At 39.3% G+C, this 27945-nt stretch overlaps 1 protein-coding gene across 5 annotated transcripts; it reads left to right on the forward strand.

Annotated features, from left to right (window-relative positions):
* Positions 1–73: 73 nt before the first annotated feature.
* On the forward strand, positions 74–27922 carry LOC129796455 (sterile alpha motif domain-containing protein 5-like). 5 transcript variants are annotated; one of them, XM_055838433.1, is made up of 10 exons: positions 74–346; positions 3116–3730; positions 20872–21096; positions 21180–21387; positions 21951–22063; positions 22164–22298; positions 23569–23623; positions 24823–24992; positions 26719–26934; positions 27065–27922. In XM_055838433.1, the coding sequence occupies exons 2-10, from the start codon at positions 3365–3367 to the stop codon at positions 27668–27670; spliced, it is 2094 nt and encodes a 697-aa protein (XP_055694408.1). In that variant the 5' UTR covers positions 74–346; positions 3116–3364; the 3' UTR covers positions 27671–27922. The 5 variants fall into 5 exon arrangements, with proteins under 5 accessions (XP_055694408.1, XP_055694498.1, XP_055694585.1 ...); XM_055838523.1 differs by having other exon boundaries at positions 75–346; positions 3048–3730; XM_055838610.1 differs by having other exon boundaries at positions 75–346; positions 3160–3730.
* Positions 27923–27945: the final 23 nt, after the last annotated feature.

Below are 27945 nucleotides of genomic sequence, written 5' to 3' on the forward strand. Positions count from 1 at the left end.
ATGTAAAGAAAGGAATTGTTTACATGTAAAAAAGCATGTAAAATGTAAAAATGTAAACAAACCGCCCAACCCTGGTCTCGGAACGAACGTGGCTTTACACTGCGGCGGACTGTTTCAGTGGTTGCCCTCGGTGTCACACGCTCAGTAACATCGCTCCTCTTTTTGGCTCCTATTGTCCCTCCTTGTGCACAGCGCGCAATCAACATTGCCGAAAGTTGCTTTGCCAAGGAGTGATTTTGTGCAAAAGACATTGTGTTGTCAATAATGTGTCCGTGGCAGGAGTGAGAGTTGCGATAGCTCATCTGCTTCAATAGTGACATACATAGTAGCATACAACCAGAGTGTGGTAGGAAATCCATTGACATTGTGTTGTGATTTTGAATGGTGAAATGATGCAAAAGAGAGGATATCAGTGGTCATTGAAGAATGTGCATAAAAATACTTTACCACTCTTCTTTACCTTCTTTCCCTTTTTTTTGCCCCGTTCTCACAAAGCACTTCCTCAGGCCACACCACTTACCTGCATCACAAGAATTTCTTTGTGTCTCACATTCCGTACTGCTGCTGCTGCTGATGCTACAGCAAGTAAACTTACTTTGGCATCCACGATATACAAAAAAACACAGATATAGAGAGAGAGGGAGAAGAAGAGATATGTTGGGCAGCAGCAGCATAAAGAAAAATATATATGTTTCAATCGTTTCAATGCTATGTTGCCCAGCAATATAGTGTTAGTTACCTCTCTATACACCAAAGCAATGGTAACATCAAACAAAAGCACAAACACATGGCTCGGGGATCTTGAGTGAAATCTTGGGGCTTCAATCTGCAATTTCCTCATCACATTTCGTGATGTTGCAGTATGACACGATGCTGAAAGGGATTTAGGATCACATACGGGGGTTTTCTGCTTTTCTCTCTAAATTCATTTCCTCTCTTTAAGGGAGAACCACTATGTATGTACTTTTCCTCCCCTGTCCGCATCATGCCTCATAGCGCTGATTCAAACGCATTTCGCACGTGAGTGAAATTCACAATGCCAAAGTCCCATGCATGCCTTTCAATTTTCCGGACAAAAACACATCCTACAAAATATTCTTTCAGACTATACCCAGGAATAGAGAAATATATTGTAACGTGTTGTTCTAACTGGGAGTTCTTGGAGCACATCCAAAATAAAATCTAGACTACCGGGAGGATAAGGGAGCCTTCGATGAGAGCAGGTGATACGGTGTGGGGGAGTTGATGGGAAAAAAAATTCATGAATAGGGAATGTGAGGCACAAAGTTCATAATACAGAAAAAATTTATTGTTTACTTTTATTGCACAACGAACAAGGGGATGAATCCTCCATAAATAAACGCAATCAAGATGCTCCTGTTTCTGCATGGGCGGAGTGGTGTGTTAGATTCTTTGTCACTGTCGACAATTTATCCGTTGCTTGATTGAGTTTCTTTTTATTACATTTGTACGTACAACGAGACACAGAGAGAATATTTCCCCTGAGGCAATGAAAATTGGTGGATTTTTCTCTTTGTTGCCCTCGTCTCTCCACGATGTTATGTGGAAGTTAGGGTTCCTTGCTTTACCCTCTATATACTACAGGCAGCACACGACTCCCTCATTCCGCAAAGTTCTCTCCCGAAAACCCATCAAACCCCTAAGACGTCGACATACTACATACTTCGCAGTGTTGAATGGTGCAAGTGGCAACATTATGAACATTACACCTGCTCATCGTAGTGCAGGAATAATTAAAATCCGGAAATTGATTAATTGACCGGGAGGAAAATGTGATCTCGAGTGTTTTGTAGGGCTCTTTTTTTATTCATCACCGAGGGGTTCGTTCTTTTTTTCATAAAAGCCGACACCGCATTCTGGCAAATGCATTCAATGGGAGCATTGGGAAAGTACCTATTTAAAGAGCACGAGAGAGATAGATGATATTTTATATGTATTTAGCGTCAGGTGGTGCAGCATAAAAGAGCGTAAAGTAGCAAAAAGTTATTTAAAATGTAACTTTATTTTATAATGCAGTAAAAATCATTAATTTGTATTTAAACTATAATGTTTTAAAATTTAAAATCAATTTCACCGAATTTTTATTGATTTTACAAAAATTATAATACAAAGAATAAGAAGTTAAATTATTTTAGATTAAAGCTTTTTATCATATTTTATAGTTTGTGGGGAGTGGGGATGGAACTTGGAATTTCGTTCAGAATTTTTCAGTTTAATGAATTTTCTTTAAAATTAAAAAAAAACCGAACGATTATTAGGAATTTCTAGTTAGAAGTTAAAGAAGAAAACTTAAATAATTTTATTTAATATTGTTAGAGTTTGCGACCATCTAAGAAATTCTAAGTCTGGTTTTCAGTTTAAAGAATTTTATTTAAAACCAACTTTTCGGATTAATTGATTCCTTCTTCAGCGTCTATAATAATTTTAAAAAAAAATTGGAGTTTAAAATGGACTCAAATAGCAAGAACAGAAAGGTTTCTAATAGATTAGACCACAAATCCGATTTAAAAAATTCCTAAATTTATTTTGGTTTCAAATCAAAATTAGAACAAAAAATTCTCACCTAAAATTTGAGTTTCATTACCACAATCAAGGAAGTTTAAAGCTTTAATCTCAACTTTGATTTATAAATTTAAAAAATCTGTAAGATTTAATTTTAAATTCTTAATTAAAAAAATATTCTGCTCATTAAAAAGATTCAGCTGCAAATATCATCCAATTTTCACGAAAAAAAGATTTATATTATATTAAAGTTGAGGCATTGTTGTATAATGTTGTAAGGACTTCCTGGAATTCTTGAATCTTGCTTCTAAACCTTTGTATCAAATATCCTGAATAGAAAAGCGTTTGAAAAATTTTCTCCAACGTAACAAGTACCTATACGTAATGTTCTAGGAATCATCTTTATAAGCAATTCAATGGGGTATTCCCTGACATGAAAACGTCCTACTAAAGTAGTTAGTTGATGCAATATATTGCATAACATGATCATTCCAATTAAAACCCTCTTGTATATCTTTCTACAGCAATCTCCTTCCATTGATTCTAAAAGTATATAAAGTATGAAATGAACCCTCTCTCTTATTTGCCATAGCATGTGTTCCCAGATGAAAATTATTTTTTTTCCTTGCCTAAAAGACTAAATGAACACACCCTCGGCCATTTCATTCTCAATTGAGGCGCAAGTTGGTGTAGAAAACAAAAAAGACAGTACACTAAAATACGCTTTGGTAAATTGAGACAGTGCTGTGTTTGGGTGCAACAGCCGATCGCCGCGTGAGTGTCTAACTACCCAGAGAAGTGCTTTCTTTTTTTGGAGTGTTGTTATTGCTGTTGTGAAACAATGGCTGCCAACAATATTGTGTGTGAATGGCTAAAGGCACTCGGTCTTGCCCAGTACGCCGAGGGTTTCCTCGACAATGGCTACGACGACCTGGAGATCTGCAAGCAAATCGGCGACCCAGACTTGGATGCAATTGGGGTCCATACAACGGATCACCGTCACAAGCTACTCAAATCAATACGACAGCTGCGGGAGAAGGGTGCAACGAATCTGTATTTTGTGCTCAGTGAGCCAAATGGACTGTCTGGCAGTAGGGAGATCCTCGAGGGCAGGGACACCCCACCACCCAATGACATTGCATCCCTCGTTCGCGAGCAGCTGAATGCTGACTCAATCCGATTGACTTCACATCCATATTCCACACCGGTGAGTCTCTGACAAAAATTCAATAGATACGCCAATAGCTGTGAGGGAAAACACCATTCAGCACAATATGGGACATCATTGTAATTTCCATAGCACATGAAGGAACATTCCATTCTACCCAACTTTCCGCCACTTGGTGTGTCTTCCGCCTTCACAAATGGGGATTATCTGAAAATTTAATTCCATCATTTATTTTTATTAGTCCTCGTGGCTCCGATCCAAAAAAAAACTGTCTGTTTTCGTGCCAATTGAGGGGTGTCGATTAATCCTCGCACACGATGCCTTCGCGCGCAAAAAACCTCCAGTGCGTGATGATGATGAAAATTGGCAATTCATTTGAATAGCATACACAGAAGTGGCGGAAAGTTTATTCCCTTGGTGCCTCTGGTGGTCTGAGGAAATTCAATTCATTTTTTTGGGAAAATTCCAATTAGGGGAAGGTTTATCTTAAAATTCTCTTATGTCGGTTATTTAGTGAATCATCATTTAGATGAGAAATTTCTTTTAAATCTCTTTTAAAAAATTATTATTTCAATGGCTTTAAAAAATTGAAATCTAAGAAAGGGAAATTAGAAATAAAAACATTTTTCTAAATGTTCTATTTTATTTTACAGTCATACCCCGCATAATCAAATCTTGGTTAAACTCTTCTTACCCATTAAAACTAATGCGTAAGAAGAGTTTAACCAAGACTTGATTAAGCGGGGTATGACTGTATATTTTTTTTATAATGCGATATTAAAATTTTCATCTTAGAACATAATGGGAAAAAGAAGTTTTAAAGAACTTCTTCATCAATTAAAGGGTTAATTTTTCACGTCTTTAATTGAATTTCAAACCCAAACAGGGTATTTCTTTCTCTCGAATGACATACCCCCAACAAAATTATAACTTTCAGAAGCATTTCCATATTGTTCCAATTTTCTAAACATCTCTTTCATTATGTGCATGTGATATGGTTTTAGAGGCAAACTATACGTGATTTCTCTTCTCTTGATAATCAAAAAGCACCGAGAATGTCTCAATCGTGCACATTTGAAGAGAGGAAACCACAAAAATCTCCGCCCCAAAAACCAACTAACGAGGACTCTCCTGAATATACTTTCTCTCTGTTTGACAAATGTCTGGAAAGTGTTGTATAAATTTCTCCGGGTTGACGCTGGACCAAAAGAGGCGGGAAGCATAGAATTATTTCGGTGTGTGGATCACTGAATGATGGTTCACACTAATTTCAAAGCTTCTCCACATGAACAAACTTGGTCTGGTGGCTGCTCTGTCTGTTACTAACTGTGAAGCCAAACCCGGATAATCATTTGTCTGCATTTACCATTATATGTGGAAGACTATTATGCTATATATGTATGTATGTGCGTCCCCCTCAGCCCTCACAGTCCCGGAGATGCCCACAAAGAGATGCCTTATCGTCGATCCCGGTGACCATTTGTGAATGATGACGGTGGCCTTTTTTTTCTTCAGCATTCCTCCTTCACTGCCCTAAACATTGGTTTTTGTCATCGAGCTCTCTCATAGCACCACAGCAGTACCCTTATCGTTCTCAATTTCCTCAGCAGCCGACCGCATGAATGTTCACGGGATAATTGTGGATGTTGAGCGGGCCACCTTTCTCATGGGGTCGTAAAGAAGTCAATTTGGAGCGACATACCCAGCAATTATCGACTGATACAAATTTAAAAGGCGCACAATGAAGGAGAAAAAAAAAAGTCAGTTCCGCTGTTATTTGTATCTCCCGGCAAACATTCGAAACAATTTAATTTTATTCTCTTCACTTTGTTTATTCTTCGTGCTTCGCTGCCCCATCCTCCTCCATGCGGCACACACCATCATACTCCACACTCAAAAGCCCATGATACTGCGGATTGATGAGGTCGACCTTAATGGCTCTTCTGCCAACCACACAAATCCAAATGCGCAGCGGTGGAAAATTAAAATGCATTCCCCGAGTTATTTTTATGTGATTATGTTAATAGTGATGAGAGATTAATTCCCTGGGCCAAAAACTCCAACAACAACTTGAAAGATTCGGATGGTGTTGTGGTGCACCAAGGTGGCTCTGAGTGGTGCATTTGCGTGTGAAACTTCTTCTTCTCTCCTGAATTTCTTTTTTTTTGGTAATTTTATTCTAGAGCATTCTTATCCTAACTTTTTTTCTCATAAAGAAATTTTTTTCAAAGAAATTCCTTCGAGGCCCTCCGTCATGTTTGCATTTTAGCTAAATTAGCCCCGAAGGCACAGCAATATACATTTAGTTTTAGTATTGACTTGTTTCTTGTAGCATTCTCACCTTAAGTTGTTGCGTGGAGTGTTTTGCAAAGAAACCAAATTGCTCTTCATGTTAGGATTTTGAGGGCACGTCATAAAATAAATGTTGTCAGTCAGAGTCAAAAATGAAATTATCAGAATTCATGATCAGAAGTGTTATGTTCGTTTGGAGAAAGAAAAAGAAAACATTTGAATAAAATTCCTATAGATGGCTATTATGCTTGAAGACCCCTCTGGCTCAAAGGACCATTTTTTTTTGCTTTTTAATAATTTTCTTATGCAAGAAATCTTTAAGATTCAATCGAAAATATTTTTTTCTGCTCGATAGATTTATGTATGTAAAAAAATAGAAAAATAAGGGACAAAAAGACATAAAACTTTGCAATGATAACCCTTCCTTGAATTGGATACAAAGGAAAACTCTTCATCGCATCTCCTCTTCGGAGCACAACATAAGGCGAGAAAAGGGCAATTGCTGCAATGATTCTGTATCATCTGCCATTATTCCCCGGTGTACCATGAACTACACACCTTCCCGTGTGATGGTGGTTCTGCGGGTACGACCTTCGGCAAAGTCTTGCGGGTGCAGAAGGAGAAACACGGTGGCAACGACCGTTGAGCAATTCATTCCAATCGTGACGCCCCTGAATGTGGCCAAGAGTCTCTCTTTCTCCATACTCCGCCACCATCTCCAGCTGCGGCATGTTTTCATTTGTTTTTGTGGATTTTTTTTTTCTATTTTGCTAAATTGATTACCTGGCCCGAGCTGAGAGAAATCCATGGGAGTCATCATTTGCCAACTTCCTGGTTCTCAAAGGCGCACACACCACAAACCAATCTTCCATACCGATGTGTTGTTGAGTGGAAAAGTTTCTCTTGCACCTCTTCAATTTTCGAAGTTGTATTAAGTCATAAAATGACTTCTAATGGATGCTCAAAGCATTTTCAATCAATTTCTACTTTAATCGGTCTTTCTCTTCTCATGCAAATCACCTTTATATATGTATTGGAATAGGAGTCTATATATCTCTGAGTATCTTCAGTGGGAGATTCTTCGGAAGAAACTTGAATAGTTTATTGAAACTTTGTTGATTTATTTGTCTTGTTGTTTATATTTCTTTCCAAGAAGCAATTAAATCATAGTTTTTGGCATTTAACCAGCAAATTACTTTAAGAAAACTTTTTCTCTTTAAGAAGGGAAAAGGGAGGATTTTTATATAGATGCTGTTGAGCAGGAAAGTTTTATGAGTCCTTGCCTATAAGTGAAAACAGAACTTTCAGTGTATAACATTCGTTGTAAACAACTGGTCCAATTCAAAATTGTTGATGTTGCGTCTCAGGAGCTGTTGAGACACCCTGGAAACAGCATCGGCCATTATCGATACACATCCGCCCTCTTCCGTCAGTATACTTCATGGCAACCACGAGTCCCAAACTCTTTTTTGGGAAATTAATTTTTATCAAGCCTCGTTAGGCCCATCGGGCTTAGATTTTATAGTAAAGTTAAAAAGTGAACCAAAGGCGTCTCGCGCCACAATTTATATTTGAAAACTTTAATTGAATTATATTAAATTGGTGTTGGGAAGAATCCGTGCATTTTTCTTCTCCATCTCATCCGGCCCTTCAGAACACCCAGACATCCGGCATCTACGGGAACTACGAGAAACGAAAATTGTTCCTTCTCACCAGAAAGGCTACTAATGTATTTCTCACCTGTATCTCCAAAGGTAAATGACTTCTCCTGCCCGGCTCTACTGGGATATCTATTGTCTTCCTTATTGCTAATCTCTGCCCTGTACAATCCAAAGGTATGTTCTATACATAAAATTGTTCCTTCTCACCAGAAAGGCTACTAATGTATTTCTCACCTGTATCTCCAAAGGTAAATGACTTCTCCTGCCCGGCTCTACTGGGATATCTATTGTCTTCCTTATTGCTAATCTCTGCCCTGTACAATCCAAAGGTATGTTCTATACATAAAATTGGCCATTCGAGCCTCCAACCAGCTACCGCAGTTCACGCTACCTTCTGAGATTACTTCTGTGTGCCACAAGTGCTTACCCTCCTACAAGCCTTATCGTTGATTGCATCTTCAAAGTCGATGAGCTTCCGTGTACTACAGAGAATCCTCACAGCAGTTTCCTGTGTTGAGCGTTACGTGGAGGAACTCATAGCGGAGGATAAAAAGCTTGTAGGACAATTGATCACGCTAGAATTCCAGTGCAACAATCTCCCGTCAATGAGGTTGAGGTATTTGAAAGTTCAGAACCAAATTCTCGCTGATCATAGCACCTTAGTGGACAAACAAAGAGAGGAAACATATCGTGATATCTTTGTGAACGTTGTGACAATCTTATACAAAGGATTTATGATTTGTTTTTGGGTTAATGATGTCAAATCTACCTACCTTGATGCTTTTTATGACGTCATTTCTGTCGCAACCCAGCCAGAAGCATTGCCAAATGATTATCCTACTATTGGCAATCGTGTGTAGCACCATCATTCTCATAAATCACATTCCGGACAAGGTTGCTCTTTCAACTGTCTACCCACTATCGCATATATCACGACCTCTCATCCAATCCCATACTTGTAATGTTATGTCCACTGATAACCTCACTCGTCGGTATTGCCATGAAGAATGCCGTCCGCTCATCCGATACCAAACTCTTCGAAACATAAATTCGGATAAGCACTTCCAATCAAGGAAACAGCTGAGTCTTTGCCTAAACTGTTTCTCCACCTACTCGATGTACAGTTGCACGTCCCAAGACTGGCAAACGTGTCAAGGAAAACACCACTTGTTGCTTCATGATCATTTCTTTGCCAATTCTGAAGCTCACACCGACTGCAGCTCCTCTGCTTTGGATCCTGTGAAGCTTCCCATCCAATTTGGCGCAAGGAGTGCGCCTGGTCCTTCGACATCCAATGTGCTAGCGATGATACCACAAACGGAAAACCCAATATTTGAAGCTACACTCAAAATCCTCCTTGTCACGGCTATTGTCAACATTCTATCAGCAACTGGCGACACTACTTCTGGCCATGTGGCACGAGATAGAGGCACTCAAACGAACATCATGTCTACCAGCCTTCTGTTATGCCTCAATCTGCCACAAAATTCAACAAAGCTATCCATCTGCGGAGTGAATGGGAAGCGCAGTCGTTCCAATTTCTGCGTTAATACCACAATTTCTTCGCGACTGCCAAACTCCACATTCACATCCAAGACGTTCAACCTCCCGAGCGCCTCCGGAAAGCTTACAAATTGGACAGTTGATCGATCGCTCATTACTATTCCACTCGACGCTCCAATAGCTGCTCCAACATGGAAACTTCAGCAAACCGTTGATCTCATTCTCGGTGGTAAACCTTATTGTGCTAGCCCGCTCAATGATGCCATCTTCTTGTGTCACGGACTCCCATGGCTGATGAAGACTGTGTTCGGCTATATTGTCACAAGGGAAGTGGATCCATATCTCTCCATGGATCCGGATGAGCGAACGACAGCTGAAACATGCTACAATTTCTTCAATATTTCGCTACCCAGTGAAATTCCAAAACTCAAATCTTACCATTGGATAGAATCTGCTCCTGAGATCTCACGGCTTACTCATGCTTCTCTCGTGTCTTATCACAGAGGTCTCACGGATTCAACATCCGCAAATCCTCACTGGTCCCTCCTGGACTCATTGAACTTCAAACGCTTCGAAGTTCTGGAAGGAGCTCTCCACATCCGAGCTTCATTTATGCACCTTCTCAGCAATGGAAGATTCTCACTCGGCTTGTGGGAAAAGAGTTACAATGCGTGCCTAGAAGAAGATCCCACAATCACTGACGTATTCTTTGACGATGCCACCCCCAGCGCATTGATCCTCAAAGACCCCAAAATGTCAGATTTCTATGCACTCGTATCTCTTGTATCTTTCACAGAAAACTGCTCAATCAAGCGTCAGCTCTCCTTGTCTGTCGCCCACTCATTCAATCTGATGGCTCTGTTCAGTACCGTCACACCGGCAGAAGTTCTCATGCAATTATTCCATCATTCTTGCAAGAATTGGGTTGCCTCCCTATCCGGGGAGTTTGTGACGAAATGGCGAGAATTTCCACAAGGCATCCAGTTGGATTACCAACTTTCTCATCCCGTCGGGAGTTCTTCAATCTTCAAACCCAGCACAAAGGTTCTCATCCTCCCACTATTAGAACTTCGCGGTGCTCTCCTAGCATCTGAATCGACGGATACAGTTCAGCCAGTCTACCATCCAAATGCTACGCACTTTTGGTGCGACACTACCAGTCTACTCCATTGGATGCACAATCCCCCTGGAAAGTACAGGATCTTTATCTCATCTCGTGTGAAGAACTTTCCGGCTGTGCCCACTACAGCCCAATGGAGAGACGTATTTACTTACCATAACCTCACTTATTTGGTATCACGTGGAACTCTTCAATCTCATTTCAAAGATTGCTTTCTTTGGTGGAATGGACCTCCGGGACTCCTTCAAAGGCCATCTCACTGGCCTCCTGCGCCCACCAAGCAATCTGGATTCAACGAAATGGAAGTTTTGTCGACCACGGTCAGGGCTGATACACAAACTACAACATTTCTTGCCCGACTATTTGAGCGCTACTCTGCATTACCGACCTTCCAATGCATGGTTGCCAAACTTCATTGTTTTGCTTTTCCACGGACAATGACAACTTTCGATTTCGCAATGGAGAAAATAGAAGCAGCTTTGCAAAGACTCATCTTTATGGATCAATCGCAGCCACTTCACCGTCTCGGAGAGCATCTCAAGAATTACTGTAGCATCAAAGATCGGAAGTGGAAATGGCTCACATCTGTTTGTCTATTTGTGAACAAAATTGACTCCATACGTTCCGGAAAGTTCCCCTTACATTCCGGTAAACCCTCTGCAGTTAAACATCCCATTTGGCTGCCCATATCGCTCCTTCCAAACTTGATTCTCACGGAAAAGAATCTCAAAGTACTCCACTCTGCGCACACATTGCTGATAGCCAATTTGCGCCAACGATTCTGGCCCATTGGAGAGCACACAGCTGCAAGGAAGATTTATCTCCAATGCCATCGTTACTTCTGTGCAAAGTCGCAATCTCTTCAGCAACTTATGGAGGACTTACTTTCCGGCAGAGTTCATTTCAAGGGAACATCTCATTCTGTACAGGAAACCGGTGTGGGTCTTGCAATGTATCAACGATCCCCACCCCGGGGAGCCTCTCAGAAACAACTCTGCCTACCAAACACGATACATTTGGAAGTCGCTACAAATCTGTCTACTGGGACCCGGTTTGCGAACTTCTGCTTCTTTACTGCAAGACGAACAACTTCACGGCATGTTTACTCAGACTGCGGGAAGAATTTTGTTGGTGCCGCAAGAGAACTTGCTGTACTTCTGCAGCAAGAAGATTTCCAACAAGAGATTTCCACTGAGACCAGCCGTCATGGATTTATTTGGCATCTTAACCTTCCAAGTGCTCACTACCATGTTGGTCTCTGGGAGGCCTGTTTAAGTTTTCATCTCTCTCGAGTCACCCAGCGCATGCCATTGCCTCTCGAGAAGATGTGTGCTATGTTGTGCCAAATCGAAGCGACACTCAACCGTCATCCAATCGGAATTATGTTCTATGATGCAACCGAACCGTCAGGCCTAATCCCTGGACATTTCATTGGAAAGATGCCTGGACACGGCTTTCCTGATCCTGACTTACGACATATCCAGAAGAATCCCCTCTCTCTGTGGCGATTGTGTCGGCAAGATTCCCAGGAGTTTGGTAAGAAATTCAGACTCTTCTATCTCGATATCTTACAGCCGAGGAGCCAAGAAGAAGGGTGCACTCGTCCTATCAGGAAGTTAGCGTGTCTGGCCACTGAAGATTTCTACGATTGTGCTCTGAGAAGTCGGATGACCCCCCAGAGCACCCCGGGGAGCATGTATAACATTCGTTGTAAACAACTGGTCCAATTCAAAATTGTTGATGTTGCGTCTCAGGAGCTGTTGAGACACCCTGGAAACAGCATCGGCCATTATCGATACACATCCGCCCTCTTCCGTCAGTATACTTCATGGCAACCACGAGTCCCAAACTCTTTTTTGGGAAATTAATTTTTATCAAGCCTCGTTAGGCCCATCGGGCTTAGATTTTATAGTAAAGTTAAAAAGTGAACCAAAGGCGTCTCGCGCCACAATTTATATTTGAAAACTTTAATTGAATTATATTAAATTGGTGTTGGGAAGAATCCGTGCATTTTTCTTCTCCATCTCATCCGGCCCTTCAGAACACCCAGACATCCGGCATCTACGGGAACTACGAGAAACGAAAATTGTTCCTTCTCACCAGAAAGGCTACTAATGTATTTCTCACCTGTATCTCCAAAGGTAAATGACTTCTCCTGCCCGGCTCTACTGGGATATCTATTGTCTTCCTTATTGCTAATCTCTGCCCTGTACAATCCAAAGGTATGTTCTATACATTCAGAAAGATTTTATTTTCTTTTCCAAATAAACATATTTTTCATGTAAAAAGGGGGATTAACATGATAACAGAGAAAATATTTAAGAGGGAAAATAAGCTCCTAAATATTTTATGCAAGAGACTATTAAAATATAGGATAAGGGAGGGGAAGTTTAGTACTTTAAGAAGTTTTTCGTGCGATTGTAGGATCAAATAATTGATTAAATAATTAATCTTTTAGTAACAGAAAAAAAATGATTTATTTGTCATTAAATTCTAAGTCGTTTTCTTGAGAGTTTTCCAACTCATCTTTGGCGTGCAATTTAGTCAGAATATGAATTAAGCTTCCCATAAGTCGAATTCCACTAAATCTCATCTAAATCCCCTAAATCAAGAATTTATCCTCAAGGATAATAACTTTGCACAATCACCCGAAATTGTACATTCAAATAGAAATCCAATATCCCGGAAAATACATCCACTAAAGTTTCATTTTCACAGCCCCAAGGAGGCAATCTCAAATTTCAATGAGACGAATCCGTAAACTCCAATTCTGGGTGACTCTGAATTACGAGGATCAATACACACCTCCTGAGATGAATTCCTTTCAATTATCGACCGTGATATTCAACTTCTTTCACAATTCACAGACCCCCATTTACATAAGCTAACCTGAGGAGACCTTTTTTGCCACCTCAGAGCCCATAAATACACACAGAGGAGCTTTTCTCGCCTTTTTTCCACCTCAATCTCGGGGTTTTTTTCTCAATGTACTTTTGGGCGCTGTGTGAGAGGATATTTGCGTACGAGGATGACAAAGTGGGTGGGTAAGTCAGTGATAAAAATTGGTGTATGAATGACGGATTTAAGTGCAAACACTCTGGGAGCTTTTAAAAATAAATTGAATATATTGTGAAGCTTCCACGACGCGTCTCGTACGTCCTGCTATGCCATTGACACGGTATCCTCCGTCTGACGGCGTCTACCAAATGATGGGATGGTATACAGGAAGGAAAAAAAATGAAGCGGGGGGATGGTAGAATAGAGTACTGAGAGAGAATGTTTAATACTTGAGACATGAACGTGTATTTAATTCCGTCAACCCATCAACACAAAATTGGATTTTTTTTCAGCGTTTTGTGCGTTTATTGAAATCACACAGGAGATGGGGGTAACAATTTAATGATATATACTATGGGGGTATGTTGTGTGTGTGTGTATGTGTCTGGTGCTAATCCTCAAACCCCACAAGCTCATCACAAACCACCCCTACTCACCCCCCGCAGAGTTTTGCTGAAGAAAAGAAAATGGAAGATTGTGCGAAACAATGACGATGAGGTTGTTTCATCTCTTAACTTTGCAGTGTAGGTATATTCAACTTCCTCTTTGCTTTGGTGATTAAATAATAGGATTGCAGCACTTGTTTGCATCCCTAAGACCTCATCCAGGCGGGGGCTTGGGCGGGGGTGTAACGAAGGGAACAAGAGAGGAAAAGAGAGAGAAAGCAGGAAAAGCATTCGGATGTGCCATGAGAGAAAATTTATGGTTCACCATTTCATTCATGCAAATTCTAGGGATTCCATCTCACTCCACGTGTCTCTGATAACGTATTACCGACACGTGTGTATCTAAGTAAATTGTCATACACCAGTGAGGAGGAATTTGCAGAAGCTATACTATGCGAAATACCATCGTTCATGTGGCCCCAAAATACTCAAAATCCTCATCTTTGGGAATTGGAAACATTTTCAGATCAATTAACTGAACAAATCGTTTAGGGTGAGCCCTTTTGTGTGTTTGCATCCCCATTGTGAGAAAGTCCCTCGTTTTTTTTTATGCTGGATTATATTTGGGAAGAATGTTACTTCTCTTTCATCATTTTACACAACATATTCACAAATTTAGCTTCATCCCTATTTCATGCATTTTTTCACACGTCCACAGTCAGTGTGGGATACATTCAGCAAAAAAATCACCAGGGCCGTACTTACAAGTTTTTTTTCATTAGAAATACTCCTTAATGTTGTTCTTATGCTGCATTTTTAAGCATTATTTAATTAAAAATTTTCATTCCTATCGAATTTTTCTTAAAATAAATTTATTTCAAAAGAGGATTCATTTATTTTTTGTGATATCTATAATTTATTATATAGAATTTATGTATGTAAATAATTAGAAGAAAATTCATTTAATTTTCTCACAAAAACTTGTTGCATCTAAAGGCATAAAATGAAAGAAGAGAAAATCAAATCTATACAGCTTCCCAACTCTCTTTGCAATTCCCTAAAAGACTTAAAAGGGAGAAACGCGCGCCAGCACACAAATAGGCTTTCTTTCAAGTCAGTTCATGGCGTGTCAGACTCCATTTATACTAATTGAGAGAATTATTGATTATTTAATTCCATGGTATGTCTGTGTTTCGGGGCATGACGGGTGTGCTTTGATACGAGCACACACTTTATCTTCCATTTTGACGAATACTTCCCTCGAGTGGGTACCATTTGAAAAATCATTTTTAAGATGAGCATAACTGTGATTGTGCAAAGCGGGACGATCCTTCGTTTTCATGGAGTTCCTTCCTATCTCCTTTTTGTACCTCCTCCTCCACATACAAAGTGACAGACTAATGACTTCAAGTGAAGCAGATGCTACTAATATTTTCTGTCGACGAGGGCGCAAATTTACTCCTCAACACAAAACTCGAAATTCGATTCCATTTATCAAGAACAAAAATGTCTCAGACACATTTAAAAGCAATTAATATTCTTTATTCAACGCGAAGATGTTGGAAGAGCCCCAGACAATTAGTGATAAATGTTGATTCGGGGATTTTCTTTCACATTTTTCTCCTTATGGAGCTTACATTACTCACGGAGAGACTTTTATGATCATTCGGCGTGGAAAAGGGAGGAAATTGATTTTCTTCACTTCGTCACAGAGAATTATGCTAAATTTTGAATAAATCTCCCGTGAATTTATCCTCTCACCAGCACCCCCCAAAAGGGGCAGCGTGAATTGTGCAAAAAACCACATATACAGCGGAGTGGAGAGTGTGATGGCTACTCTTGGGTGAGAAAGTAGGCACAATTTATGTGGATTAGAGTGCTATCTTACCATAAATTTGGAGATGATCATCCTTCGTTTTATATTTGTTATTCATACATCCATTTCGAGGGGGGTGGAATGGCGATAAATGTACGATGGGGAGCAACATTGCGCCATGCAATCAAGCTCTGGATATGTGGTTTCCTGTTACGAGCATCGCCATATACATATTTTTCAGACGAAATTTACGACTTTAGACGCCGAATGGATGTGCTGTCGGTGGCTATCTCTCTGGTCGTCGTTGGTGGTTTGCTGTTAATCGTGTGCCGTCTATTGACTGTGTCCCACTGGGTTTTAGCGCCATACTCTTTCATACACTTCATGCGCGTATAAAAATGTTGAATGATGTTGCACCTTCTTTTAACGTTCCCAAAAGGAAGGTCATACGTATCATAAAGGTGAATAAAATCCACCACACCGGGGCAAAGGACAACTGCACTTGATAAATTCTTCTTGAATTTTCTTTCATTGCTTTAGGAACTTTCCTAAAACTTGCTCATGAATTATGAATGAAATTGCTTCATATTAAAAATTTAATTGATTAATCAAACTATAAAACAAAAATAATGAGCAATAAAAGATTGATTATTTATCTACCTATCATACAGTGTTGGGTTTAATTTATCTCCCGGCAAAATGGTTCACAAAGAGGAATTATTTATGAATTTTGCTTGGAATTGAGCATTACAAAATGATCAAAGGGGATTTTTTTTACTACCTATACCATTTAACCCCAAAGCGTGGAATTTCATTTTGTAATTTCCATGCAAAGGTATGCAGAGTACTTGTCTGAAGGGATTAAACACGCGAAAAAGTCGAGTGAATTCACGCATTGTATCCACGTAGCAATTTAATGTGATTGTAAAATTAAATGTTCCATTTGGTATTGCTTCAAAATTAGCCTGGTGATGCGAAAGGATCGGAGTTTACGTTTTGCTGTAAATAATTTTATTGCTGCAAAATTATTTTCCTCTATATGGGTGGGTTTTTCTTCGCGCATCCCCGTTTACCATTCCCATGGGGTGTGGGGTGGAGGTATACTTCTGCCCCAAAACGTGCTAACTTGGAAGCGTGTCGATTGGATTTTTCATGTAAAATTCTCAGTCAATATTGCTCAATGATTCTCCTGTGTATACACATTGCTCGTAAAAACGAAATTAATTAATTTAGCTACATGCTGAAGGAATTTCCACTCATCAATTCCATTCGATTTGGAAACAACGAAGAATATAAAGTGCAATTTAGTGAGGATTCCTTTCAAGTTTCGTGCGTAATGAAACTCGATTTTTTTTTCCTTTAATTACTTCATCGAAACATGGATTCGCTCGGGCAATTTTATGTATAGGTACATAGGTACGAAAGAAAATGCGGAAAATAACATTTTGTGTGCGCTAAATCTCACGTAGGACACGCAACAAAGAGATAACTCACCAAGGAGTTTCCTTCGCACTGAATGACATCGCACAACATATTCGTTCTTTTTGCACCCAACCGGGGGGAACGAAGGAAGAAGAGACCTCAATAGAGAGGCGTTCTAACTAACTTACTGCATTCATTTGTGGTTTGTATTTCCTTTCTGTACGAGGGTGCCCTTCTGCACGCAATTTTGTCGCAGACCACCCTCGAATTCCCGCACTCATATGTGGTCTGTCTCTCCACATTTATTCCATTAGTCGACGCTGCGTCTCAAAGGCTCACGGCAAAAAATTGCACTTCTACATAACGCAAATTTCCCCCCACATATTTATATATTATGCTTATCGGGGAATAATCTTACACTGAGAAAAAAATTTGATTTAAATCTAAATTGTGGGGAAAATTAATTGTAGAAGAATTTTCTTTTTATTGCTTCATTAATTTTTATGATTACGTTATGATTTGTAAAGTTTTCTTTAATAAAGAGAAAAACTAAAATAAAATAGAATTTTGAAGATCTAGCAAAATTATGTTTTCAGTTTATTTTACGTAATGAAGTCTGCGACAGACGCAGAATGATACTAAGAGTAGAAAATAAAAGAAAAATACAAATTAAAGTTTTTTTTCCACTCAATTCTAAACTAAAGAACTGTAAAAACTTTATAAAAAAAAATAAATGGTATTTAAGAAATTTTTCCAAATTTTCTGTCCAATTTTTTTCTGAGTGTCCCTTAGAATGTGAAATGATTACAATGCCAAAGAATTTTCTCTTCTCCCTGTAGTCGTCATGCTTTTCTCCTCATTTTCCTTTTTCGTTGCCATTCGTGCTAAGGGGATTATGTAGGGCTGCGATTCATCTCTATTTTCCTTTGATTTGCACAGAACGAGCTGCCCAAGAGTGGGTCGTTATTGAATGAAAGTTGGACGGAGGTTGGTTTTTTCTTCTTATATTTGTCTTGGATTTTATCCGTTTTGAGGGAGGTTGGGTATTTTCCATCCCAATGTGCTGGCTGTGTGTGTAACAGATTGCACTTCCTCTTACCAATCCACACTGTCGCATTTAATATGAAATCAAATAGAAAGAAGAAAATATTGTGCTCACAATTTGGCATTTATCTTGATTTAGCACTCACCTCCGCCACGGAACAATGCACGACTTTTAATCGTGAAGCACCTGCACGGATTTTTAGCACATTTTCACGCAATTAGTATCAACGTGATTACCTTTTTCTCACACAACCGGGTGAAAAACATTTGTGTTTCGGGATGAAGAAGTGTATAGCGTGTGCAGGAGATAGTAGAATGAATTTATATTTCATACAGAGCGGCGAGAGAAAGAGGTGTGGGTGGAAATAGTGATAACCTCTCCTTCTTTTTTTGTGGTGCAAAGTAATATGAGCTTTTACCACCCAAAAACTTCTCCATTTCTTCATCTCATTATTTACACAAAATAAATGTTGATGAACGACAATCTCAACATCGCTGTGTAGAGTGGTGTGGTTAATTTAATGAAAGCTCCGGGAACTTTTCGTGCCAAATGACTTTCTTAACTAGTTTGAAAGTTTTTCACCCAGAAAACTCAAAACCACATCAATCACTTCAACAATTCCACATTTTCATAAATATTTAAGAATAATATTTGCACATTTATACGTTTTGATATATCCCTCCCTCCCTCCTCCGTATAGCACCAAAAAGTTGGTCGTCTCCTCCAATATGTGAGAGAGAGAGTAAGATGAAAACTTACCAATTGCGGAACCATGTGTGGGAGTTCGAACAACAATGGGAGGAAATGTTCCATACCGGCAAAGAAGCAATTCATTCTGAGTGGCACTAATTGCGTTACATCTCCTCTTTTTCCTTCCTTCCCAGACCTCATTCATTCTCCCGAGGAAATTCTTCTTCTCATGGTTTTCCCAGGGAAAGCCTCCCCATTGCTGGTTCCTCATACGGCGAGAATCTTTGCTACTTTTGCGGAGAAACATGGGAGGATGCTATTCTCTGGGCGGAGGAGTTTTCATGGCTAAATAATAGATAGTGTGTAGACAGATCCTCGCACGTTTAATTTGAATAATGAAAGGAAGTTGTCACTCCAAACGAGCCCTCTTCTACACCACCCCTATGCCCACACAATACTGTGGTAAAATTCAAATGCCAAGGATTCACTTTTGAGACGAATTTCGTATATTTTGGCACATAAACGGAAACTTAGGAATGTGAAGGTGGAAAATCTCTTTACCGAGATTTTCTCACATTCTAGCGGTTCCTATTGATTAAATGTGCCTCTCAAAAGCAACAGGGATATGATAATTTGTTTCAGGGATACACCAAGAAAACCCCACAAGGACGTCCTCCCACAGAAATGTGTTCTCCTTTGTACTTTGCCCCAAACAATTGGAATATGCGGACAATATGTCGAAAGCTGGAATGTTGTTTTACAAAATAACATAATGCTCCCTCCGTATTGTATCTCGTTTGGTTTCTCCCATGCTGAATGAATAAAAGGACATTGTGCCAAACCAAGTCAACGATAAAATTGTTGTGGTTCCCCAAATGCTAGCGTGAAATACTTAGCTGAGTTGTATTGTTTGTGAGGAGAAGTTTAAAGTCTCTCTAGATACCACTAAAGTGAATTTCATTATTATTTACGATAAGAATGGTCTTAAAATAATTTGCTTTTCCTTGAATTTTGTGTTGTGTACATGTTTAGATTTTAATTCAAATAGAAAGTTAGTTTGACTTACAATTTTAACTTCTTGAGATGCGCTAAAGATTTAAAATTTTTAATTTATTTGTTGATTTTAGAAATTTAATTTTTTATTGAAATCTTTTGTAACTGATTGAGCTTTTTGTCTCTAAATTATAAGTTTTTTTCCTTTACCAGGCGCCTCCTCTGTTTTCTATATATTTTAAATAATTTTGTTTAGAATCCACCTTACTACCAGGCGTCTCCATCGGAATTTATTGATAATACTGAAGGAAAATTGTTAAAACCCGGCGTCTCCACTGTTAATTTCTCTTTTGAAAGTTCAATAAGAACCTTATCTAACTACCAGACACCTCCCTCTTCTTTAATGGCTAATCTTTGATTATTATCTTAGTATAAAACTACGCGCCTCTACTTATTAATGTCTAAAATTTAATATTTATCTCCAGAAAATTGTGATTTCCATTAATTTCACGAAAGGCAAAGGCTAAGAAATTTTCTTATATTTTCGTAATTTAATCCTAATTGTGTAACCTATGTACATATATAGGAAATTAGGTATATGCAAATCCTAATTAGGAATTATTAATTGGGCTTTATTAATTCTGTGGTACATGCGGATACAAAGACTCTGCCTGAAAGTCTCAAATATCATCTCGCTTGTAGCATCATTTATCATTTTCAACCCATATTAAATCATATGATAAATTTATTGCAATATCGAACTTAAGTTTGTGCTGAATGTGGCAGAGAATTCCTCACATCTAATGTCGACATTTTGATGTAATAGATGAACAATTTCGCCTAATACTTGACGGGTCATACATTAAACAAGCCCAAATTACTTCATCAGGCAATTTACCCCTCGCACTATATATGTACATATATGGTGTATGGGAAATGTGTAGATTTGACAAAATTACTGTCAGTTTGCCACCCTGGAGCTACATCAGCTCCATCGATTTGTGAATATGTGTATACAGGGGGAGGGAAAGCACATTGTGTGCGGGAACTTGGGAAAGTTTGTCCAAAACAGAGAGTTCCCACAGAGAGAGTCTGGTGGATATGGAATGCGATGCGAAGGGGCAATTGATTCTGACATACACTATATATATGGGGATGTAATGAAGTTCTTTTTTTTGTTCTTTACCCCCGGCAGGATGGTGGTCGAGGTCATTTGGAGGGATTGGCATCTGTGTACTGTGAACTCCTTGTGGCACCCTTCGAGGAAGTCCTGAATGCCTTGGAGAATGAGAGGGTGGCCGCATGGGCGAACATCAGTCCTCGGCGGAATAGCATGAAGCGTGGCCACCAGGGTAGTCCTGGCCAGAGTGGTTTACCCAATAGCCACAGTCAGCCCATCTATGTGCCTGGGAAATACTCTGTAAGAAATCCATCGAGCGAATCCCCCAAGTTGCCCACTAATTACAGCTTCTTGTATTTTTTTTCTGGTGCTACTTCCTCCAGCCCTCGAGTTGTCTCTCGGATAAGGAAGAGGATGAAATTTATGGGTTCGGATATGGTGTCTATGCTCAAAAAATGGCACGGCGACCACTCAATTCTCACAACAATTCACCCCAACACCAACTCCAAGCACCACAGCCCATTTACGGTACCAGCACACCCACACCCCTCAATTCTGCAGCCCAACTCTATTGTGATATACCTCCATCAGGTTTGTGCTTTCAACATTTTTTTTTCTTCTTCTTCACACATGAATCTGTAAAGCATATCATGCATTTGTACGGGTGTTATGATGAAATATGTAGGATTCGAAGAAAAACCAGGAAAACTAGAAAAGCACCTGCTAAAAGATTTTTTTTAAAGAACAAATCTTTAAGTTTAGGTTTACTCTTTTTATTCATCTTAGCTTCTCAGAGAAAATTGTTTTATATTTTCCTGTAACTAATTGTAAAAGCTCTGATATTTTCATCTTAAAGCATTTTCTTAAAAGCTTCTTCGAAGAGGTGTTACAAAATTTAGTAAAAAAAAAAAAGCTTTATAAGCATGCACGTAAAAAATTGTTTTAAATCATTGAAAGATTTCAGATTTTAAGAAACTTTTAGGAAATTAAGAGAGAAAGATTCAAAAGAAACTTTTGAGCTCTTAGAATAAGGAAAATATCCCTCTAAATTCCCGAGAGGATTTTTGAGAGAATCCTCAAAGCAAATTAGCCTCAAATAACATAATAAGTTTATCTTCTTTTTCTCGTCTCTTTTTGGGGGGATTTCTTTGCAGAAAATTCTGATAAAAAGAAAAAAATGACCCTTGGTCGACTCCTCAAAGGACTGAAAACGGTAAAAAGGCGGGAAAAGGCCACACTGCAGAATGGTACCATTCATCAACTTCGGGTAAGTTTATATGGGAGCGCTATGTATTGCATCAAGTGCAAAAGGGCATGACAAAAGGAGAATTTAATTTAATTCTTCTTCATTCTCATCTCCACAACAGAATCCCAGTACGGATCGAATGCGACAATTTCAATTGAACGGACGGACACATTTGGGCTTTGAGCAAACAATACAGCGGCTCAAAGTGGAGGATGCCCTGAGGAAGAGGGAAAAGTACCAGCGAGAGCATGAAGAGGTATGTGAGGGGGGAGGGAAATACTATTAAACTTTCCCGCGCCAGTAAATACAGCTGCATTGCATAACTTTGTCACAATTCCATAAATGTTTGTGCATTTTTCTGGCTCACTCGAGAGGCTTTGTTCGTGTTCTGGGTGGAAAATACATATCTATGTAGGTATATAGCGAGACTTGGCGACCAAATATTTGGCACCCAACCAAATTCCTTTCGAATTCGAGCAATTAATTTTGCGGGTGGAGTACTTTTTCAGCAGGATGGCTGCTGCAGTAAATGGATTGAGTGCATTGATGGAGGTGAATTGTGTGGAAACTCAAGTACCCTCTCGCCTGGTTCATTGTATATACTGGCCTCCCTCCCGCCTCCACCTCCTCAAATGGTTTGCCTTTTCTCCGCGCTCCCATGCAATCATGGACAGCGAGAGAGAGATCAAAAGTCTGATTGCCAAGTCTACCAGTAAATTATTTATCTCCCTTTTTCCATGAGACATCGCGTCTTGAAGTGGCACAGCCATTAAGGGGCTACGCAGTGAATTGCATTACATACCTTATAATTAGTAGGGGGATTTTTATTTGAGAGAAATGTTCAATTTTGATGATGCTGAAAAATCAAAAATTCTTAAAGATTCTTCAATAAAATGCCTCATTATTGCTTTAATAAATTAATTTTAGGTTCTTTTACGTCTAAAGGGCCTGGGGGACAATTTAAAAGTAAAAGAATCGATTTTGTGTCTAAACCATTTCAATTGTCTGACCCACAATAAGCTTGCTTTAGCTGCAGTGGATTGGAAACGACCTTAGTCGCGGCCACCCCAAACAAATCTGAATTTCAATTGTCTACCTTCCCCACAAAATTCAGCAACCCTCCCCGTATTGCAATCAAGAAATTAGAGACCACCAGCATTGTGATAAACCCTCAAATGTGGCCCTTTTCATAATTTTGTGCGACATCTGCCTCGACAAGTTGGCAATCTCATCTGGAAATCTCATCCCATGTTGCGGGGGGTTATTAACATTCCCCAAAGTGAATATGAATATTTTATGCGTCGCAAGTCTTCTTTGGCAAAATGATAGTCCCCATGATTATTGGTTGCGAGTCCCATTTGAAAATTATGCTGATCGATGCGATTGCAATATTACGTGCTTCGTGGTACAAACTGCAACCCAATGCTACAGATCCATAGTCAAAGACTGTCGCGGGAGAGAAGACGAATGGCCATCAAATGGGAAAGATAATTCCGTGATAATTTAGTCATTTGCATTCATTTCAGATTCTGCGCGACATCCAACGAGGGCTTCAGCAAATGAGCAGAAACGGCCATCCAGGTAATTTATTTCATTTTCTCCCCCACGCTTTGCCCCGCCATTATTATTCAATCAGTGCGGAAGAACAATATTGAACCGTATTTGCGTGAATTTTATTCCATTGAGAGTGGAGGAAAAAGAAATCTTAATTGCTATGCAAATTCTTCTTTGGCTTTTCTTGCTTTCCCCCAAGAATAGCAAAAATAAATTTATTTTGACTGAAAGCACAACAATAATCTCGATGAAATCTTCCTTCTGCATGACATTGTGACTTTTCTTCATCAATTCTCGGGAATGTATTTTTTAGAAAAAGATTTGGTGTTGTTTTTACAAGTCAAATTCAAATGACGTGCGCCACAAGTCGAAGGAGATTTGAAACAGATTTTTTTACTGAATAATCTTTCTGGATTTGTTGATTTTTTGAATTCTTAATAAATTTTCTTTTCTCCTCATTTTTTAAATCATTTTATTGTTGAAAAAAATAAAGATTGTGGATGAATTCGACGGGATTTGATCTCAGGATAAACAGCATGTAACAACCACAGTCTTACCAAATAACCAAAATTTATATCAATGAATTCAATGACTGGAAGATTAACAAAAAGAACATTTTAATATAAAGAAAACGATTTAAATTTTAAAATCGATTTAAAGGTAAATGGCCACTTCGTAGCAAAAGAGAATTTTTCTCTGTAAAACTTGTCCAAAGAGAGAGACATTTTATTATGCAGAAGATGGGGTCACCCTCTGGGACAATTTGCAGTTCAATGCCGCACAAAAGGAGGGATGTTAAGCAAAAAGAATTCCAAAAGTTTCACCCCATGCAGAGACAAGCAAGTGAAAAGTATTCTCGGTGAATTGTGCAATTGGGATTGAGAGGGGATCCATTTCCCGCGGCTGCATGTGTTCATTTGTCTGCTAATTTCCCTTGGTTGCAATTCAGACATCGTATCAAGTTTCACGTAAATGCAACGTGATGGACCTAATTCCTATTCCTTCGGTGCTGCCTTTTGTTCCTCCACCAAGTGCGCGCTTATATCATCCCTGAGAGACATTTTGCACTCCAAACGTTGCATGCCGTTTTATTTCAATTCAAAATTCCACACTATCACATTACCGGCTGCAATGTCTTCCCTCCCCTCACCTCACCTCAGCGACATGCTTAATGCCTCCTTTTCCATGTGGCTCACACTCTCTCTCTCTTCCCTCATTCCTCACAGACTCCACGTATATGTACGACGACGCTGCAAGAGGCGCCTTCGTTGGAGCACATCCATCACTTGCGACGCGACTCCCACGGCAATGGTACGAGGAACCCCTCTATGCCAATGATACGGATGATTTTCTCATGGCGCGCCGTGCAGAAGCAGGAACGTTGGAGCACATGCAGGTAAAGATTGCATTTGATGGAGGCAAAAAAAAAGTTCTCACACCCCCACATTATAGGAAAAGGATATCCAATTTAGAGCTTTTCCTATATTGGCATTGCCTATATTCTTCTCATTTGATTGAGCTTTTCTGGGTTTTATTCCCTTCCAATTGGTGTGGATTTGAACGATTGGAAATATATCGATAAAGGGGTTTTCTCTTTAATTCCCTCTCTTTGGATCTAATTATATGTACTTCATACCGTCAAATGGGGTTAATTTGTTTGCTTTTAATTTGTCTCTACAATTGTTCTGCCCTATTAGGAATTTACATTTAATTTCAATGTTTAATTTCTTTTTTTTATCATTTTCTTTTTTTCGAAATGTGAAAGAGCTTTATAGGATTTAATTTTTTCTTTTTTACTGTAGAGAAAAAATAATAAAGCTCTGAAAGCTCTAGAAATTTTATGTTTTCTTTAAATTAGCACAAACCCCCGAAGAGAGTTAAAAGGAAGCTCATAAGGAAGCTTTTTATAAAAAAAAAAATCTGAAAGAATCAGTGTGATCAATATTACTTCAATATGCTTTTAGCCACATAAAGGAGTTTTCCCAATTTTGTATGAGAAGAGTTATTCGATGAAACAGTCAAACTTTGCATAAGCTTAAAGAAAATTAAAAAAATAATAATAATAAAAAGATATCACAAATTCCAATTTAATTTCATTTAACTCCAAATGCATTGACAAACATTAGCAAAGATTTTCCCAAAAATTTAAACAATTACGTTACCATTTTGTAGTTTATTTGTCTTCTTGAATTCATGAAGATGTATCGTAATGTTTCGTTAATGATTTTGAAAGGTTTTTAAAAGAGACAAGAAGAACGGTTCTGACGTCATTATTCATATTTTTGAATGAATTATTTTCGGATTTTCTCAGTTGACCACAGCATAATATAAAATCCTTTTGGCGATTTCTTAATCTCAATTGATTCTTTACAAGATTAAGCGTATTCCGATTATTTCCTAATATAAAGGAATATCTTGTAGAAAACCAAGTAAACTCCTTTTAATTTAATTTAAAAAAAATACGTAACAAAAAATTAAAAAAGAAACAAAAACAAGAACCTTCCCATTAACACAATAAAAAATCCGAGACGAATAATGACTTTTTAATCTTGGCAATGTCTTCATTTTGTTGGCAATTTCAAAGGAACATTAGGCAAGTGCATTTAATGGATGAAAGAAAATTGTAACAAAAATCTCCTAAAAGAACTTGAAGAGAATGCAGTGCAATGAGCAATAGGAAATGCAAATTTAAAATCCTTCTCAAACTCCTTCAGTTTTTCATCTCGTCCGCTTTTCTCTCTTTCATTCTCTCTGGAAAAAAGCTTCTTTCTCTAACAAGTGGACTTTTTGAGTTTTAGCAGGAAAAAAAGGAGGAAGGAGTTGAAAGGATTGTGAAGCTCACTTGTATGTCTCGGCACTCTCTCTCTCAATATTTACCTTTTGGCACAAGTTCAAGACGAACATGCAATTGCTGGTGCGAAAATAAAACTCACCTGCCGTTGGGACAAGGTGCTGCTCTCGAAGGAGCTCACGCAATTGCTTTAGCAAACAAATCCCGCCACCTCTGAGAGTCCATTTTATGTGGTTCATTCAATGTTATGTACATATACATATATGTGGGGAGTTGTTTGGGCCTCCGATTATGGCCACTACGTGATGCCATTTCGTTTACTCTTCCGCAGGATGATCAGTTCTTCAGCCCACAGTCAGCGGATGAGGCTGGTGTCATATCCCTGAGGTCAGCCGGTGATATTTCTCTACCACACCGGAATGGCCATTCTCGCCGATACAACCGCCAGCCCGGAGCCGTGACGAGATTGCGTGAACGTGAGAACGGTGACTATTCCAGTTCCGTGTCCGACATTCAAAGTGTCACGTCCAGGCTGAGTTCTGTTTCGGTAAGGGTTTTTTTTTCTTTTCCTCTCAATAAGTTATTTATTAGGGGATGGAAATTGTGTCGTTTTTTCTTGTGCGGGGGTGGCTTTCTCTTACACAACCATGGATATCCTCCCATTTGCATTCTTGCAGATTGGCACGGGAAGCAATTATATAAATCGATTTGAGGAATCCCTATCCCTCACCCCGAGCCCCTCGTCGGACTATGAGGATGAAATGGTGGATCCACGGATGTGCGGGGCTGTGGGACGCTTGAAGAAAATGTCAATGCCACAGAAATCGGGGACGGTGAGTCAGCGAGCGGTGATTCATCAAATCCAGCCGCAGAAGCCCCAAATGGGCAATGATATCTTTATGTTTAACACAAAGAGAGGCTCAGTTAACACTAGTACCGCCAAAGACAATGCCAAATTCGTCAGTCATGTTGCACAGCGACACAATGCCACCCTCATGGATTCCCAGGGCTTCTCTCGTGATTCTGCCTTTGCGTGCTCCGCAAGTTCAGCCGAGAGCCTGCCCAGTGCATCGGGTAGTAGCACAAAAGCCCTTGTTCATCCAACGAGTCCCCTGCGCTTTGGGCAATCCACCGCTGCATCCGTGGAGCAACCACATTGCTCCTTTGCCGAGGCATCGTGCAATGGGAAGACGCTCAAAGAGTGCATTTCGGACTCCCTGGAGAATGATGCAGCAAAATTCAGGGCTGTGGAACTCATCAACGAGTCAATCCCCTTCAGGTAGCAATTTGCAATGACCCTCCGCTGACGTCTAGTGATTTAATTGATGTTGATTTACAAAACATCCCTCCGGCTACCTTGGTTCTCGCCTCATCCTTCTTTGTGACAACCACACACACCACACCCCGGCTGTGTGGCTCTATATATAAATTTAATCTGTTAGCAAATCGCTCTGCCAAAGTAAATGTAATTTTTAATAAATTTGTTAAAGTATTTCGTTAAATAAATTTGTTAAAACGTTTAATAAAATAACACACACAGGTGGTTTTACTTCAAATT

This window comes from Lutzomyia longipalpis, chromosome 1 (assembly GCF_024334085.1).
Source record: "Lutzomyia longipalpis isolate SR_M1_2022 chromosome 1, ASM2433408v1".
NCBI lineage: Eukaryota > Metazoa > Arthropoda > Insecta > Diptera > Psychodidae > Lutzomyia > Lutzomyia longipalpis.